A 19,427-nucleotide genomic window follows, 5' to 3' on the forward strand; every position below is an offset into this window, starting at 1 on the left:
TTGGATGGGTGTACAGCTTGCTTCTCTTGCAGCACTAGCTGATCAAGTAGCTTTCTAGATAAAGATTTCTGAGTAAAGATTTAGTAACTAAACTCAATGTGTTCAGTCATATTGTTTTGTCTTTCTCCATGTTAGGTGCGAATTCCAACCCCACTAAACACCAGTGGTGTACAAGTCATCTGTATGAAGGGGAAAGCCAAGTACAAAGCCAGTGAAAATGCAATAGTCTGGAAGTGAGTGTGGGATGGGGATAGACTGTTTGTTTTATACGAGTAGTCTGTAGTTGCATCTTCTAGTGTATGCCTTTCTATTTAGAAATACCACATTGGTTCTGATGTCTTGTTTTTCCTGAAATGTTAATTTGGGGGAGTGGTAGTGGAGGAAGAAGTACTTTTTTCTTTCCAACTAGGTTCTGTAAGGCAACAGGGTATATGGAATATGCTGAAATGGGAAAAATTATAACCCTTCAGGTGGCTAATACATTTGAAGAAAAACAGACTTTGGATAACACAATGTTCTTGACTTTTCTTTTTTTTTTTTCTTCAGATGCGTTTTCAAACAAAATAAAACTTGTCCACATGGACAAACACTTCTACTAGCACTTCCTACCCAAATTATGGAACGCTATCCTACCAACCATGTATTCTACTTCTATGTACTCGATGTTCCTACATTGTAACTTTTTTACTCTCTCTCTCTCTCCCTCCCTACAAATATTCATGTATACAAAGACTTCATTGTTATTTTTTTTCGCTGACTGTCCAACTCTTCTTATTGTAAACAGCCTTGAACTACTATGGCTTTGGCGGTATATAAAAATAAAATTATTATTATTATTACATCACTGACAGGCTTTTTCTACCTCAGCAAAATGATTCTGCCACACTGAATGTGCCCTCCACTTGACTTATAGGCAGAACTAAGTCTCGAGACTCGCACACTGTGCAAAACTAAGCAAGATCTTACCTCCTTACTACATGTACCCAAGCCATAAATACCAAAATCTGTCCTATACTTCAAATGTATGGTAATTCTAGCTGCTTTACATATAGGACCCCTTGTTTGCCATTCTACTGTGCTCAGTCCCCAAATCTTATATTCTCCTCTCTATACAGTTCCTAAGAATTATCCCTCAGCTGCTGTTCTTCCCTTTAATCTGCTGTTCTGAATATCTTATATGTGAATTTGTATCCTTGTTGTCCATAGTTTTCCATTTTACTGTGCCTAATACCCAAAACATGATGGCAGAAGGCCAAATGGCCCATCTAGTCTGCCCATCCGCAGTAACCATTATCTCTTTCTCTCTCAGAGATCCCACGTGCCTATCCCAGACCCTTTTGAATTCAGACAGTCTCTGTCTCCACCACCTCTTCTGGGAGATTGTTCCATGCATCTACTACCCTTTATGTAAAAAAAGTATTTCCTTAGATCACTCCGAGTCTTATCACCTCTTAACTTCATCCTATGCCCTCTCATTGCAGAATTTCCTTTCAAATTAGAGACTCGACTCGTGCGCATTTACATTACTTAGGTATTTAAACATCTCTATCATATCTCCCCTCTCCCGCCTTTCCTCCAAAGGTATACAGATTTGAGATCTTTAAGTCTGTCCCCATACGCCCTATGAATGAAGACCACATCCATTTTAGTAGCCTTCCTCTGGGACCAACGCCATCCTTTATATCTTCTTGAAGTGCGGCCTCCAGAATTGTACACACTATTCTAAATGAGGTCTCGCCAAAGGCTTATAAAGCGGCATCAATATCTCCTTTTTCCTACTAGCCATACCTCTCCTTATGCAATCTAGCATCCTTCTAGCTTTCGCCGTCACCTTTTCAACCTGTTTGGCCACCTTAAAATCATCGCATAAGAACATAAGAAGCGCCATCTCCGGATCAGACCTTCGGTCCATCTAGTCCGGCGATCCGCACACGCGGAGGCCCTACCAGGTATACACCTGGTGTAATTTTTAGTCACCTATATCCTTCTATGCCTCATAAGAACATAAAACATAAGAAGTTGCCTCCGCTGGGTCAGACCAGAGGTCCATTGCATTCAGCAGCCCGCACCTGCGGAGGCCCAGCAGGTCTATGACCTGGCAGGTGTTCCTTGACTTAGCCCTATGATCCCCCTTTTTCTTCTATCTATACTCTTCCTAACCTATCTCTTATTTTTATCTGTACCCCTCAATCCCCCTATCGTTCAGGAATTTATTCAATCCTTCTTTGAATCCCTGTAGCGTGCTCTGCCCTATCACAACCTCCGGGAGCGCGTTCCATGTGTCCACCACTCTCTGGGTGAAGAAGAACTTCCTGGCATTGGTTCTAAACTTGTCCCCTTTCAGTTTCTCCGAGTGCCCCCTTGTACTTGTGATTCCCCATAGTCTGAAGAATCTGTCCCTGTCTACCTTCTCTATGCGTTTCATGATTTTGAAGGTTTCTATCATGTCTCCTCTAAGTCTCCGCTTTTCCAGGGAAAAGAGCCCCAGCCTTTCTAACCTATCAGTGTGTGAAAGGTTTTCCATACCTCTTATCATTTTCGTTGCTCTCCTCTGGACCCTCAAGTATCGCCATGTCCTTCTTGAGGTACGGTGACCAATACTGGACACAGTACTCCAGGTGCGGGCGCACCATTGCATGATACAGCGGCATGATGACTTCCTCCGTCCTGGTCGTGATACCCTTCTTAATGATACCCAACATTCTGTTTGCTTTCTTAGAGGCTGTTGCACACTGTGCCGATGATTTCATTGTTGTATCCACCAGCACACCCAAGTCCTTCTCAAGGTTACTTTCCCCTAGCAAGGATCCCCCCATTGTGTAACTGAACATTGGGTTCTTTTTCCCTATATGCATGACTTTGCATTTCTCTATATTAAAGTGCATTTGCCACTTTTTTTGCCCACTCTTCCAGTTTCTTTAGGTCCCTTTGCAGGTCTTCACATTCTTCCACGGTTCTGACCCTGCTGCAGAGTTTGGTGTCATCCGCAAATTTGATAACTTCACACTTCGTCCCCGTTTCCAGGTCGTTTATGAATATATTGAACAGCAGCAGTCCCAGCACCGACCCCTGCGGAACACCGCTCGTGACTCACTGCCAGTCCGAGTATTGGCCTTTTACTCCAACCCTTTGCTTTCTTTCTGCCAGACAGTGTTTAATCCATCGGTGAACATCCCCTTCCACCCCGTGGTTCCACAGCTTCCTAAGTAGCCGCTCTTGGGGTACCTTATCGAAGGCTTTTTGGAAGTCGTGGTAAATGATGTCTATGGATTCCCCTTTGTCCATCTGGCTGTTTATCCCTTCAAAGAAGTGTAGTAAGTTTGTTAGGCACGACCTTCCCTTGCAGAAGCCATGCTGACTCACTTTCAGTTGTCCATTCTTTTCTATGTGTTCATAGATGCAGTCCTTTATCAGTGCTTCCATTATCTTAACTGGAACCGAAGTTAAGCTCACCGGCCTGTAGTTCCCCGGATCACCCCTTGATCCCTTCTTAAAGATAGGTGTGACATTTGCTATTTTCCAGTCTTCTGGGATCTCCCCAGTTTTCAAGGATAGATTATAAATTTGTTGGAGTGTTTCTGCTATTTCGTTTCTTAGTTCTTTTAGTACCCTTGGGTGGATTCCGTCCGGGCCAGGTGATTTATCGCATTTCAATCTATCTATTTGCCGGAGGACATCCTCATGGCTTACCTCTATTTGTTCCAGTTTTTCATCTTGATCCCCACTTATGATCTCCTCGGGTTCTGGTACATTGGATGTGTCCTCGCTCGTGAAGACCGACGAGAAGAACTTGTTTAACCTATCAGCTACGTCTTTTTCCTCCGTTATCACTCCCTTTTTGTCTCCATCATCCAAAGGTCCCACTTCCTCCCTCGCCAGTTGCTTCCCTTTCACGTATTTGATGAACGTTTTGAAGTTTCTTGCTTCCCCAGCCAGCCTCTCTTCGTATTCTCTTTTTGCTTTCCTGACCACTCTGACATTCTTTTTGGTATTTTTTGTGTTCCTTCTGGTTTTCCTCAGTTTGGTCCTTTTTCCACTTTCGGAACGATACTTTCTTGTTACCTATCGCTGTCTTCACTTCATTTGTTATCTACACTGGGTTTTTTGTTCAATTTGGTTTTTTCTTTGCACCCTTTCCTAAACTTGGAGATGTACAGGTTTTGTGCTTTTTGCACCGTGTCCTTACAATCACACCCAAGTCCCGCACTTCTGTCGTGCACATAAGGTCTTCACTCCCTAATCTGTACTTTTCTCTAGGGTTTTTGCAGCCCAAATGTATGACCTTGAATTTGATAGCATTAAATTTTAGCTTCCAAATTTCAGACCATTCTTCAAGCTTCGCCAGTTCTTTCTTCTTGTTACTCGCACCATTACATTACATTAATGACTTCTATTCCGCCCGTACCTTGCAGTTCTGGGCGGATCACAAAAGAAACAGCTGGACATTTCCAGGAGGATTACAAGAAGATTGGAGAATTACAATTTAGGGATTAGGATGCAGAAAAGATGATGTGCTATTCCAGTAGATTTACAGTTTGGGGAGCTGTACAAATAGGAGACAGTGCAATTCCAGTAAATATACAATTTGGGAAGCGGTAGACATGCTTGAGGCTTTGAAGAGAAAGAATAACTGGAGATGAGGAGAGGTTGGGGGGGGGGAATACCCGGAGGGTAAAACCAGGGTTAGAGTTAGGACATCTGGATAGATTTTTTGAATAGCAAGGATTTGATTTCTTTTCGAAAAGATTTGAGGTCGCTCGTTGATATCAGCAAGTTAGAGATGGTATGGTCAAGTTTCGCTGCTTGCGTTGCTAGTAGGCTGTCGAACATCTTCTTGCGCTGAGTGCCTTTGAGTGGGGGGTAGGTAAATGGGGTCTGGGTTCTTCTTTGTCTAGTATTGAGGTTTAGGTTCAGGCGGTTGTTTAGGTAAATGAGGGCTGTGCCATTTATTGCTTTGAATAATAGACAGTATAATTTGAATTGAATTCGTGCTTGTATTGGTAACCGGTGTGAGTCTAGGAAGGCTGTGGTGATGTGGTCAAATTTACTAAGCGAGTAGATCAATCTGAATGCGGTGTTTTGGACTGTCTGTAGTTTTATCATGGTTGCAGGGCATGGTAGATAGAGGATGTTGCAGTAGTCCAATAGACCTAGGACTAGGGATTGGACTATAAACCTATATTGCTCTTTCTCGAAGAATTTTATAATTTTTCATAAATTACACATGGTTAGAAATGCTTTCTGGGTGGTCTTGTTGATTTGGACCTGCATTGTGCAGCATCTATCTATCATTACTCCTAGGAGTTTTAGGGCAGACTGTATAGGGTATTTGGTGGAGTTTATTTCTAGTTCCGTGATGGAAGGGTTTTTGTCCTTTTCTAGCTGTAGAAATTTTGTTTTGTCTGTGTTCAGCTTCAATTTGGGGTCTACCATCCATTTTTCCACTGCTTGTAGAGTTTTTTTTCCAAGTTTTTTTGTTGAAGTGGGGTCAAGAGAATCGAAGGGTAGGAGTATTGTGATGTCGTCTGCGTAGCTAAATGAAGTTACATTTAGGTTATCTAGGGTAGAACCAAGGGAGGATCTAAAGAGGTTGAAGAGAGTAGGTGAGAGAGGGTGAGCCTTGAGGAACTCCACAGGGGTTGGACCAGGGTTCTGATTTAAGATCGTTTGTCTTTACTCTATATGTTCTAGATTTAAGGAATTCTTGGAACCAGCTGTATACCCTTCCTGAGATCCCTATGGCTTCAAGTATTTGTAGTAGAACGGTGTGGTCAACCAGATCAAATGCTGCAGAGAGATCAAGTTGAATTATCAGTATTATTCTGCCTTTGCTGAGGTGCTGTCAGACACTGTCTAATAGGGTTACTAGTAGAGTCTCCGTGCTGTGATTGGATCTGAACCCCGATTGAAAGGGGTGAAGAAGATTGTGGTCTTCCAGATAGTTAGTGAGGTATTGTGCAACTAGTCCTTCTATTAGTTTGACATAAATTGGTATTGAAGCGATGGGTCTTTAGTTGGCGGGGTTATCTATTAGACCTTTGTGATCTTTCACAATTGGGGTGATTATGATTTCTCCTAAGTGCTGTGGGAATTGACCTTCTGTGAGTGTAATTTGGATCCATTGCATGAAGCTAGCTCTAAATTTGGGGGTGGCGTTTGTTATCAGATAAGTGGGACAGTTGTTCAGTCGCATGAGGCTTGGCTGTATTTTTTTGTAGAGTTGATTCATGTCAGTCCAGTGTACTGCTGGAAAGTCGGTCCAGATCCTGTCTGCTGCAGTAGCTTCTCCTATTGTGGAGTTTGTTATTATCTCGTCGAGGTGGGTGCGTGTGTTATTGAAGGTTGTCCTGATCGTTGTAATCTTGTTTTTGAAGTATTCTGCGAGTTGGGTGGCTGTTTGTGGATGTTTTCCTTGAGCTGCTAGGTAAAGTTTGATGTCGGTGAGGTTTTTTACTAGATTGAATAGTTTTTTAATCTCTAGTGACTCCAGGCCTACCAGTTTGGAATAGTAAGCTTTTCTTTTTTCCTTTGTTTGATCTTGTACTGTTTGATTAGGCTTCTCCATGCTATTTTGGATTGATCTTGGGGTTTTTTTCCCAGTTTCTTTCCAGTTGTCTGCAGTGCCTTTTGAGTTGGAGAAGTTCGGAGTCGAACCATTTGTCTGATTGTCTGCAGATTTTGTGTTTAGATTTTATTGATGCTAGCTCCTTCAGGATTTTTTCGCTTAATGTTCGCCATTGAGGTATGAATTCTTTGGGATCTATGGATTCAATTGCAGGGTCTGCTTTGTTCCAGAATGCGGTCGGTTCGATTTTTGGTCGGGTTTTGATGGGGGATTTGTGGGGTTTATGTTAATAATTGCATTGAGCCCAGTTGATGTTGAAGGTGTATTTATAATGATCTGATCAGAGGGAGGGGGTGCTAGGTCCCTTTTGATATGTGGATTTCAGGTGTGTGAGGATGTTGGGTCATGTATGCAGCAATATCTAGTTGTGTGGCCTTTTTCATGCGTGGGTTGTGGGGTTGAGAATGTGATAGGTTAGTGCTTTGAGGTAAATGAGTATGCATTCCACTTGATTGGAGTTGTGGTCTTCAAGGTGGAGTTTGTCTCCTAGGAGCAAGTTGTAGGTTGACGTTAGAGAATTCTGGAAAATGAAGTTTTCAAGTGTATGTTTGTAGCGCTCCATTTTCCTGGGGCTGTATAGCAAGAGATGCAGGTTATGGTGTCCTTGAGAGTATCGCCGGATAGTTGGCAGGCTAGAAAGTATCCAAATAGGGCGTAGTGTGTTTGTCTAGAACTTTTATGTTGAGGTTGATTTTGGCTAGGGTGGCCAAACCGCCCCCCTCGCTTTTTTTCTCGGCAGACCAGCTCTACTTTGTATCCCTTAGGGCAGAATTCCTGTTATCAAGGGTCTGAGTCCGAGGTTAACTAGGTTTCAGCTAGGAACAGGCAGCTTAGGTTGTTCTTTAACTATCCAGTCCTTTATTAGGTCTGCCTTTGGGCCAATCGATCTTATGGTCATATATGCACAGGCTATTGAGGTGTATGTTGTATTGGGATAGGAGGTACATTTTGGATGGAGGAGGTTTCTTGGCTGAGCTGTTGGTCTTGGCTTAGGAGGTGGCCTTTTTCCCCAACTGGGGGGATGCTTTTATAGGTGGACTTTGAGCAGTCTATCAGGATGGTTGGAGTTTTCTGGATGGTTGGATATGTCTGTTGGATTCTGTCAGAATTGGGATGGGGGAGATATAGTACCGGCTGTTTTCCAGTTTGTTAGGAGCAGGAAGAATAGTAGGAGGGCGAGCATGAGTTTTGTTGTTCAGGGAGTCATTGTGATAGTAAATAGGGGCGGTTCTTCCTCAAGTTGAGATCTGTATACTGGGGTGGGGGCCCTTTGGAAGGGCTAGAATCTGGGGAGGGGCGGAGGTGTGCTGTGATCGGTGCGGCGCTGGGTCTGTAAGCAGGATCCCCTGCTGGTTCTGGGAGGGGCGAGCAGTGCTCCCACGCTCCGTGCTGGGCCGAAGGTGTGCTGTGATCGGTTGCAGCGCTGGGTCTCAAACATGCATCTCAAAACCATCCGGCATGTCTACTCTATTGCAGATTTTGGTATCATCTGCAAAGAGGCAAATCTTACCTGACAACCCTTCAGCAATATCGTTATAAAAAATGTTAAAGAACAGGCCAAGAACAGAACCTTGAGGCCACACCACTGGTAACAACCCTTTCTCAGAGCAATCTCCATGTGATCACTTCCCTCTGTCGCCTTCCACTCATCCAGTTCTTGACCCAGCCATCACATTGGACCCATCCGAGGGCACTCAGTTTATTTATTAGATGTCTGTGGTGAACACTGTCAAAGGCTTTGCTAAAATATAAATACACCACATCTAGCGCATATCCTACGTCCAATTCTCTGGTCTCCCAGTCAAAGAAATTGATCATATTTCAGACATATTTCAGAAACCATGTTTCCTTCAGTCCTGTAATGTCCACAGGATTCCAGAAACTTGACCATTCTCTGTTTTAAGTGTTTCTATTAATTTTCTTACCACAGAAGTCAGACTTACTGGCCTGTAATTCCCTACTTCTTCCTTACTTCCACTTTTGTGGAAAGGGACCACATTCGCCCTTCGCCAGTCCTCTGGTACCACTCCTGACTCTAGAGACTTGTTGAAAAGGTCAGTCAGTGGAGCTACCAGAACTTCCTTAAATTCCTTCAGCACCTTCGGATGTACACCATTCGACCCCATTGCTTTGAATTTCTCTTCGTCATTTTGATTAGTTCTGTCTACCTGTTGTATATGAAGTTGTAATCTTGTTGCTAAACCTTAGACTGTGTATGTAAACTTGTAACCCATTCTGGACTCTTCTGGGAAGATGAGCTAGAAATTTGATTAAATAAATGGATCATATATTGAGGTAAAACGGACATTTGAAACATTTTGCACTGCTTTCATTGTATATTAATAGATCTCATGCATATTCATTGGGGAAATCCTGAAAACCCGACTGGATTGTGGCCCTCGGAGGAACTTTGACACCCCTGTTTTAGTCCCTCCAGACCAGCACAGACCTCACCCTGTCATTTTGTTCGGTGTTTGTGCAGAGTACAGGTTTTTCTGTGGGAATTGGTGGTTTTGGTTGTTCAGGGAGTTTAAAGAGCAGCGACATTTTGTTCGGTGTTTGTGCAGAGTACAGGTTTTTCTGTGGGAATTGGTGGTTTTGGTTGTTCAGGGAGTTTAAAGAGCAGCGACATTTTGTTCAGTGTTTGTGCAGAGTACAGGTTTTTCTGTGGGAATTGGTGGTTTTGGTTGTTCAGGGAGTTTAAAGAGCAGCGACATTTGGTTCGGCTGGTTTAGCTGGCGAACTGTTCTTGTTCTAATCGGTATCCAACAGTGTTTTCCTTTGTCTTCTTGTAAGTGGGGAGTTGGGATGTTTTCTGCTTGGCTATTTGTTACGACTGATTGTAATGGGGACTACACAGCCCACTTGTACTGTAGCCAAAAGTTAGTGTCTGTCTCCACCTACTGGTAGAGGAGCGTAAACCCATCCGTTTCTGTGCCGGTCTGGAGGGACTAATGAAAATTAGCAATCAAGGACTTAATTTCTCCTTTCTCTACAGGATAAAACGAATGGCTGGAATGAAGAGTCACAGAATCAGTGCAGAGAATTGAACTCCTCCCTACTAATGATAAGAAGAAGTGGGCTCGGCCACCTATTTCCATGAACTTTGAGGTAAGTCTGAGAGCTGAGTACTGTAAGCAGATTCTGTGAATATTGACAGAATGCTAGCTGACACTGCCCTAGTACTAGGCAGGCAAATGTACTAGTTTAAAGTCTCTGGCAAGTGGCAATCTATAATTTAGGCCTTAACAAAACAGATGGTAGCACAAATGTCTTTCTGGCAGAGACAAGCAAAGTTAGAGGAATGGAGAGAAGAAGTACATGTGTGCAAGGCAGAGGGGGTGGATCAGCCACCGCCCTGGGCATCTCCCACCCTTGCTATGCCACTGTCCAAGGTGGAACTTACTGATTAGACAAGATTATGTTTTTTAGTACAACTGAACATTTGCTTTGTTCGGCCTGGCAAGAGGTCTTAGTTCATGAGAGTACAGTTGGCTTTGCATGGTATTTGCTTAAGTGTATAAATGTTATCACTGTTGTACAAGGCCCTTCTCATTCAGGTTTTTCAGCTATCTTGAGATCTTGAGCTGGCGAATATCCTGGACCCCCCACCCATCTCTCAACATTTAACTTGACTATTGTAATGAACTGTACAAGGGTATCTGTCAAAAAGAGATCCGCCGGTTACAATTGATACAAAATATGGCCATAAAAATTGTCACTCCACTGCTAAAATCTGCTCATTGGCTACCAATTCCACACCGTATCAGTTACAAGATAGCACTTCTCTCCTTTAAATCATTAGACACTAAAGAACCGGCCTTTATTCATAAACTCCTTATCCCGCATGAACCTACATGAGTCTTAAGATCCTCCTTGCAGTACCTTCTGCATATACCATCAGTGAAAATTATTGGCTCACATCGGCTACTTCCTTCGCAGTTACTGCTCCTACGTTGTGGAAACTCCTTACCTCTTATATCAGGGAGGATAAAAATTTAGCCAAATTTAGGGATAATTTTAAAAACTTATCTTTTCCCAGGATGTATTGTGACTCCTAAACAGATCTTAAATATGGTCAGATTTCTTTGATAATTCTAACTGCCTCCCCTTCCTGTTGTGGTCTCCCATTTTTTGTATTTCTTTCTTTAAATTTGTACTTCTCCCGACCTTTCCTACCTGTTTCTGTAGTCAAATGTTTGTTCAGTGGAAGTCTGTCAAATTATGTCTCCCTCCTTTTAAGTATAAACGTGTAAAACGCTTTAGAAATCTTGATTTGCGTTTAACCAAAATTATAATATAACTTGAAAGCTTCATTTTTCCTTTGCCTGTTCAGGTCTCCTTATGCCTAGAGTCAACTCCAAGGGAAGGACACACGGTACATACAGTCCCTAAAGAATCTGTAAAAAAAATAAATGTGCAACCCAAATGAAGTGAAAAGAGAAGCATGTGGTGAAAAACCCACCGCTTCAGAGAGAAAAAGGGGGGTGTTCAAAATCCCCCTCAGAAAGTCCAATCCCAAACTATAAAGCAGGGAGTCTGTCGAAGGCTGAATACAGCTTAATGACTGTAAAAGCTATCCCAATACCGGATCGACAACCGAAGCCAGCAACTTCAAAGAAGCCGGCGTCGCGGTATGAGTCAAAATCGTAGGAGACTCCTGTGAAAATACTACAGGTGTCAAGAACTCAGGCCGGATTAGCATCAAAGGAGACGGTGTCGACATGGCTGTTGGCACGAACAACTGAAAATACAGTTGAACATGTCGATGCCAACACTGACATAGATAAAATGACTTGAACATACAGAGAAACATGTCAGTGTTGGCATAAGTCGTGGAACATGAAGGAAATTTACTGAAAAAAGAAAACACCGGTACTGCTGGCTACATCGCTGCTACACTCCAAATATTGAAAATGCCGGCATCAAGGCACACAATCACGAGCGGAGAAAAATGATTCAGCAGGAAAGAAAAAATACACCGGTACCCTTTGGCCCATGAGCCGGTACCATTGGTGTTGCTGCACGGATTCCAAGATGAGTATGCCCGTATCAAGGCACTTATCGATAGCGGAGCCAGAGATGGGACTGATCAAAGTTGGCAGGACTTGACACTGCTACAAATGACCTGAAGCCCAAAGGAGAAAGTGGAGAGCCAACTTCTATAGAGGATTGGGCCCGTTAATGTCGGTACAGGCTGGAAGAGCAGTGCTGGAAGTACACTGGGCACCGGATTACTGACGTTGGCAGGTGCCAGATTCTTAATGGCGCCGACGGAAAACTGCATCTGAAGAATCCACATGAAAAAGCGCTGATGAAGAAAAGAGCAGGGAAGAAAAAAATGGCAAGGCCAAGGATCTGACATTACTAGAACCACAGAAGGATGTCTGAAGACAATTTCCCCAGCAAAGAAACCCTGCTGATGGAAATGGAGCAGGAAAAACCAAGCCTAACTGATGGACAGTAAAAGAAAAAAATAAACTAGAAATTGTTTTGGTTTTTTTTTAAAAAAAGCTAAAAATGAAAGAAAAGAAAAAACTGACTAAAATCAGAAAACTGCGAGAGCGGAAGGCAGCGAAAAGAGAATTTTTTCATTAAATGTTAATGGCCTGAACCACCAAATAAAAAAAGAAAAAAATGTCGGCCTTCTTAAAGCAACAAAATGCAGACATATGCTATATACAAGAGACACACCTGTCATTAGTTGAGTAAAAAAAATTGGAAGGGGGATGAATAGAACAAAGTTTATTTGCTCCAGCAATGGGGAAAAAAGCTGTGGTGGCAATATTAATAAATAAAAAAATGCACAGCTAATTTTAAATTGATTGATTTTGACCCTTTGGGTAGGTGGGTTCATGTGAAAATGAGCATGGGAAATGATACCCTTGGATTTGTTCAATGTATATGCCTCCAAATACGAATCAGAAATGAACTCTTTAAAAAGTTACAATAATATGATACTCCCATCTGGCCGCTTCTAATTTAGTGGTAGCTGGGAGATTTCAATGCTGTTATGGATTCAGTAATGGATAAAAAACAAGTAAAATAATGAAATCATTAGGTTTAGATAATTTGGTTCAATCATGTGATTTGAAAGATATATGGCGGATACTTCATTTTGGTGATCAGGCATTTTCTTTTTGTTCACAAGTTCATAAATCCTTTTCAAGAATAGATTAAATATTTGTCTCAAACCAATTAGTACAACAAGTGACAAAAGCCTCCATTGATCCTATTATTTTGTCTGATCATGGAAGTGTATGGATTGAATTTAAGTTTGATGAGAGAGTATACTAGGTCTGTATGGAGATTCGATAATACATTGATTGTGGAATTTCAAATTTCCTTGAAGAATTTAAATTAAAAATGATTGAATTTTTTCAAATTAATACATCAGAAGAAATTACTATTGAAACATTATGGAGGCATTTAAGGCTACCATGAGAGGAAACCATTATTCATATTCGGCATATATTGGGAAAAAAATTAAAACAATTTTCTGATTTGGAAAAAGAAATTAAATACTTGGAAGCTAAATTATGTGGATAAATGGGAGCAAAGTACCTTGCAATCTTTATTAAAAGAAAAAGGGTAAATATAATGAGATATCATCAAAATTTGTAAGGAATGATTTGTTTTCCCAACAAACTTTGTATTATGGAAGTTCAATAGGCGGGAAGATTGACTAGCAAATTATCTGAAAGCGAAGAAAAGAAGAACAAAAATTATTGCTATAAAAGATGAGAAAAGGAGAGATACATACCAAAAATTGAAATCTATTTTAAGTCAATTTCTAAATTTTATAAAGACCTATATTCTTCTGAGCCTTATGAAAAATAGAGAAAAAGATGGTTTAGACTTCTTGAATTTAATTGAGGGCCCAAAGGTTCTTGATCATATAAAAAGAAGTTTAGAAGAGTCTATATCATTAAAAAAAAGAATTAGAAACAGGGGTTGCAGTCTCTTAGAGTTGGATCCGCTTCAGGTGGTGATGGTTTTTACGGTAGAATTTATAAATCATTTCAAAGTACTCTACTACCCTCATTTATTAAAACTATATCATCTCAACTAAGGAAACGGTTGTATTACAGGTACTATGGCAGAATCAATCACTATAGTTTTGCCAAAGCCAAATAAAGATCCCACAGTGGTTTCAAATTAACAGACCTATATCATTAATCATGTAGTGGGAAAAATTTTGGCTAAGTCATTGGCTATACGCTTAGCCAAGGCTGCCCCTTTTAATTATTGATATGTACCAAACTGGATTCATTGGCTAAGAGACAGTCTTCCAATAACACAAGATTGGCTTTTCATATATTAAACATTAAACAAAAACCATGAAAAGATCCGGCTTTTTCTGTGTCCTTGGATGCAGAGAAAGCCTTTGATAGGGGTGGAATGGACTTTCATGTATCAAGCTATGGATTGGTTGGAATAGGTTCAAGATTTATACAAATGATTCAATCATTGTATAGCTCCCCTGTTGCAAAAATTGTACATTAATAATAATTTTTCAGAACGCTTGAATTTGCAGAGGGGGTTTAGACAAGGTTGTCCCCTATCTCCTTTGCTTTTTGATATTGTTTTTAGAACCCTTGTTATTAGCTAGTCAGCAAGTAAAGGAGATACAGGGTATTCCTTATTCAGTGACCGGAAATACAAAGTCCTCTGCATATGCAGATGACATCTTACTTCATTTGAGAAATTCCAAGAACAACCATGCCATGCTTGCTTGATTTGATTGAAAAATTTGGGAAAATTTTTCAGGATATAAGATAAATTGGAGTAAAATCTGAAATTCTTCCACTAAACGTGTATTGTACAAAGGTTTATTTGATCCATTATCTTCCATTTGAAGGAAAATGATTGAAATACTTAGGAATTGTTGGATTAAAAATACACTGGATGATACAATGAAATAAAATTAAAAATATTGCAGAAAGTAACAGAAATGTGCGAGGGAATGGAATCCATTACATCTGTCTTGTGGGGAAGAGTTCAAACTATCAAAATGATGATATTGCCTGTGGTTTGTGTTATCAGATGGGAATTGTTACCAGTGGTTTTTTAAGGATCCTTTATAAAAAAATTAACACAGGTATTCTTATAAAATTTCTTTGGCTGGTCAAAACTCCCAAGAATTGCTTTAGTATCTTTACAAAAACCAATTACAGAGGGTGGGGTAAATTTTCCAAACTTTTATAGGTATCAATCAAGCCTATATTTTACGCAAGGGTATGTATTGGTCCTCCCAAGAGCTCATTGATAATACCCCAGATGGTTATGGTGGAATGGCGACTCATGTTTCCTCTACATTTGTCTTGTTCTTAGTATTAAAATGCCTAATTTATATAAAGATAAATAGAATATTTATGGACACATGGAAAAACCCTAAGATATGTCAGCAATTTAACAACCTATTCCAATCTATAAATCAAAAAATCAAACTATATGGTTAAACTCCAAGATCCAAATTGGCGGATTTAAAGTCATCTGGAAGCATTGGATGATAGCAGGTATACGAATTCTAGGTGATGTTTCAAATGGTAAACTACTTGAATTTTCACAGTTGCAACATAAATTTGGTCTTAATCACAAAGCTATAGATGGTTGCAACTGAAGCAGCCATTCAGGCAGGGTTCCCTGAATGGAAGATTCTTAATACGCAATATAGTTTAGAATTTTTAATGTTTTCAGGTGGACTTTTTGGATCACCAAGCCGCACAGTGGTACAAATTGATAAGCAGATATGTAAATAAAAAAACCTAAAAATGGGACATTTGGAGCGTTGAGATCAAACATCAAATTGATGTATCTCAATGGCCACGAATTTGGTCTTGGAGGATGAGATGTACAGTGTCCGCATCTATGAGACAAACTTGGTTCTTTTTATTACGTAGAGCTTTTTGGACCCCAGTTAGATTACAGAAATCAGATAGCTCTAAGTCTAATAGATGCTGGCATTGTAATCTTGAAGCATGGTCGTTAAGATTATTTATTATTTTATTGTCCCTATATTATGATCTTTTGGAAATCATTTGGTCCCAAATTAATTGTCTATTAGAAATCCACATAGCATTATCATACGATACAATTTTATTTGGTACATTAATGAGGTCAACGAGCCAAATATCATCAAATAACAATAAGCTTTTATTGATAATGACAGGAGTCGCCATACAACAGATCACAACTAATTGGAAAAAACTGGAACAGACTAAATTATAATTTCTGGTAGAACTCGTTATGTCATATTTATAAAATGGAGAGAACAATAGCTATACAAAAGGGGAGTTATAATAAATTTAAAGAGATATGGGGATCATTAACTAAATATTGTAATGAATAGATGCCATTCTACTCTATAAGTACAATTGTGAATGAAGGGATGAGAGGGGGGTTGAATTTTATTAAATGTTTAGTTTAAAAAAAAAAAAAGGGAACAAATCTTTATATGATATTTTTGATTAAAATCTAGTTGGAAGGGAGGAGATGGGAGGAATTAAATTTTATGTATTCAAGGCTATAATTGATAGTAATTAAAGTGATGTATTCATTTTCAATTGTTTAATAATTTTTACACTTGTTGAAAGATGATAAAATGAATAAAGAATTTTCAAAAAAAAGAAGAGACTTTTTCAACAGCCATTGAAACGCGACTTAGCTCCGCAAAAACTAAGAAACTGAAGAACCGCGCACCCTCATCGGGTGGGAAGGCACTCACACATGCATAGTTCAGTCTATCGTGAACTTTTTGAATTCTTAAAGTGGCGATGCACTTTTTAAAGTGGTCCATACCAGGGGCTCCGTCAGTGACATCACCCATCAGTGAGAATATACTGCCTGCTTGTCCTGGGATAATTTTAATGCACAGGGGGTGGAGGGAATATGTTGCCCCCCAAATCAGAGGGGGGGGAGACACATAGGCACCCTTTATAAGAGACTTGGGGAGGATAAGTCTCCCTAGCTTCAAGGGCAGCATTCTCTGGATGTAGCCCTGCTCCTGCTTCTCTTTCCTGTTGTGTCCATCTTTGGGGCCATGTTAATAAGTAACCAAGGAAGCAGAGATTTCAACTCTGCTGCTTCCAGGACCAGCATAGGAAGCAGTAGCGGGGTGCACAGAGCTGCAGTCTCTCACTAATTCCTTGGTGGGTCATTAGTATGAATAGGAGGGAAGAAATTGTGCTTCAAAGAGATGGATGGATGGCAAGATTGGATGGATGAAAGGGGGGAGAGAAATGGAGCAAGACTGGATGGGATGGGGAGAGAGACAGTAGAGGGAAAATACTGCTTAGGAGGAGGAGGGGAAGAGAGGCAGGGGCATAGGCTGAATGGTGAAGGAGAAACAGATAATATTGCCTAGGGCAGGGGTAGGCAATTCTGGTCCTCGAGAGCCAGAGCCAGGTCAGATTTTCAGGATATCCACAATGAATATGTATGAGATGGATTTGCATGCACTGCCTCCTTGAGATGCAAATCTATCTCATGCATATTTATTGTGGATATCCTGAAACATGACCTGGCTCCAGCTCTCGAGAACCAGAATTGCCTACCCCTGGCCTAGGGGGAGGCATGAGTGTGCTTGCGCATGTCTTGGCCCTCCAGATGATATGAAATATTAATGGGGCCCGCCATTAAAGTTGGACAAGCCTAGTAATAGAACTGTCTTGTCTACTTCTATGTTTCTTGCCAGTTCTCTCTTGACCTAAGCAAAATGTTCAAGAAAATGGTAAAAATGCAAAGTTTGTCGCCCTTATCAATTAAACCTAATAATGGTTTGCATTTTTAAATTAACATATTCTCTTCTGTCCCAAGCTTTGTCACTTGGTGTTCTTATTCTTTTCTCATAGCACCAACTACTTAGGGTGAGCCTTAACTCCTTATTTAGAAAATGCAAACAGCCAATCTGAAATCCAGGGAAATTTAGCATTGGCCAGTAAGTGTTACTAGTTAAACTACTACTCCACTTCACAGTGCTCTTTCTACAAGCTTCATCTGATTTGTGAATATCTTAAAACAAATGGTGCATGTGGGAAGAGTTTGCAGGTTTATGAAGATTGATTTTTACTTTCTACTCAGTAGCATTTTTGGTGACTTCCGTTCACTTTCCTAATTTTAATGCATTTGTTGTGGACATTGCTGTATATCGTAATCAACTTGTGTAGGACTGCTCTGGGACAGTTGGCATTCTTGCTTTTCTTTAATGTTAAAGCATTTGTTCTGCTTTCACAGGTTCCATTTGCACCATCTGGGCTAAAGGTGCGATACCTGAAAGTCTTTGAGCCAAAGCTGAACTACAGTGACCATGATGTGATTAAATGGGTTCGTTATATTGGCCGCAGTGGAATCTATGAGACCAGGTGCTAGCCATACAAGCAAAGGAGCCTTCTTCCCAGCCAGCCCTTTCACAGCAAACGAAGAGGCTCTTTGCATACTAGTCAGAGTGGAAACGGAAGCCTGTCTCAAACAGACTTTTCTTGCCTGTGGAGAGTTTCTAGTTCCTTGCAGCTGAATGATTGCCATATGGTGTGTTTTAAGATCATGGAGACAGCTGCTGCTCTGTGCTGTCGGGCAGGGGAAGGAATACATCTCGGATACATCTGATGAAGCAAAATCTTCATGGCTGTTTTACTTACCATATCCTAGTATTTTTGAAATTCTTGTGCATATGTATCAGTAGAATATAGTAACTGAGCTCATCTGATTTGTAGAACCTGGCTCTCATGTCATAGCTAAGCAATGTTGTGATCAGATAATGGCAAAAAAAAAAAAAATGCCCTCTTGCAACTGCCTCCTTCTTACCAGTGGGCTTTTGAATTATTTTCCAACCTGAAGTCATGCAGTTTGTATTTTGTGACCAAAGCTGTAAGAAAACACCCAATTAAAGCTTCACAGCTAGTGATTAATTGTGGGTTGTAGCAGTCATTCACAGAACCTCTCAGAGCACTTACCTATTTGATTTATCACAGTAACACTCCTTGTTTCTTTGGAAGGGGGGAGAAAATGTTGATATTTTGGGCACAAGGTCTCTGGCTTCCTAACATGAAGGCAATAGTGATGAAGGGGAATACTTGGCTAAGAATGCTGCTGCTACCCACAGTCCCTTGCTGATAGTATCCTCTGTTTTGTATATGCTGTGATCATCCAGTTTCAAGTCCAAATAAAAAAATTAAAACCCCCCAAAATCTGTGTGTTGGACAAACACAAATGCTAGTATACACTTCTCCCTCCATTTTTACAAGGTATATTTTCAAAGATTGCCTGTAAATATAAAATCAAAGCAACTAACCTTTTTCATAGCATATTCTCAGATTTTTGGTATAGCCCCTGCGAATAAAACTTATCGATATTTGCCTTACCACGCTGAAGCATGTGCTAAAATTTTCTCTGCATACTTTTCTCTGACCCTGCTGGAAAGAAACACAGAACTTTTTCAGTACTCCAAGATTGCTCCATCCCACCCCCATGACATGACAAAAACCTGTGAGTACTGAAGTCGTGAATATGGAGGGAGAAGTGTATATTGGTATGTTTCAATTAGTGAATTTGCTCTGTATTTCATTTGAACCAAGTTATTGGTAAAACAAGTAGCTTCATTCCTGTGAACCTCTAATCTGAGAGAGGGAATATATCACTTCAGTGCACCTAAGTCACTCGGGTCAGTCTATTGTAGTTTGAGGGGATATTTAATGAGGATTGGTGTGGAGATGGGAGCTCAAATAGTTGCATGTGAAAACGGATGGTTCGGTAATCCATTTTCAGTCCAAGAGGAAACTGCTAGACTAAAAGAAGGGAACTC

At 40.6% G+C, this 19,427-nt stretch overlaps 1 protein-coding gene across 1 annotated transcript in view; it reads left to right on the forward strand.

Moving 5' to 3' along the window:
• The window catches only part of AP2M1 (adaptor related protein complex 2 subunit mu 1), a 104,604-nt gene extending 86,070 nt beyond the window's left edge, over positions 1–18,534 (forward strand). Inside the window, 4 exon segments of the mRNA XM_033959120.1 lie at positions 136–233; positions 9,624–9,669; positions 9,671–9,736; positions 17,861–18,534. Of these exon segments, the coding sequence (XP_033815011.1) occupies positions 136–233; positions 9,624–9,669; positions 9,671–9,736; positions 17,861–17,995 (345 nt within the window). The 3' untranslated portion in view covers positions 17,996–18,534.
• The last annotated feature ends 893 nt before the right edge of the window (positions 18,535–19,427 follow it).

This window comes from Geotrypetes seraphini, chromosome 9 (assembly GCF_902459505.1).
Source record: "Geotrypetes seraphini chromosome 9, aGeoSer1.1, whole genome shotgun sequence".
Taxonomy (NCBI): Eukaryota; Metazoa; Chordata; class Amphibia; order Gymnophiona; family Dermophiidae; genus Geotrypetes; species Geotrypetes seraphini.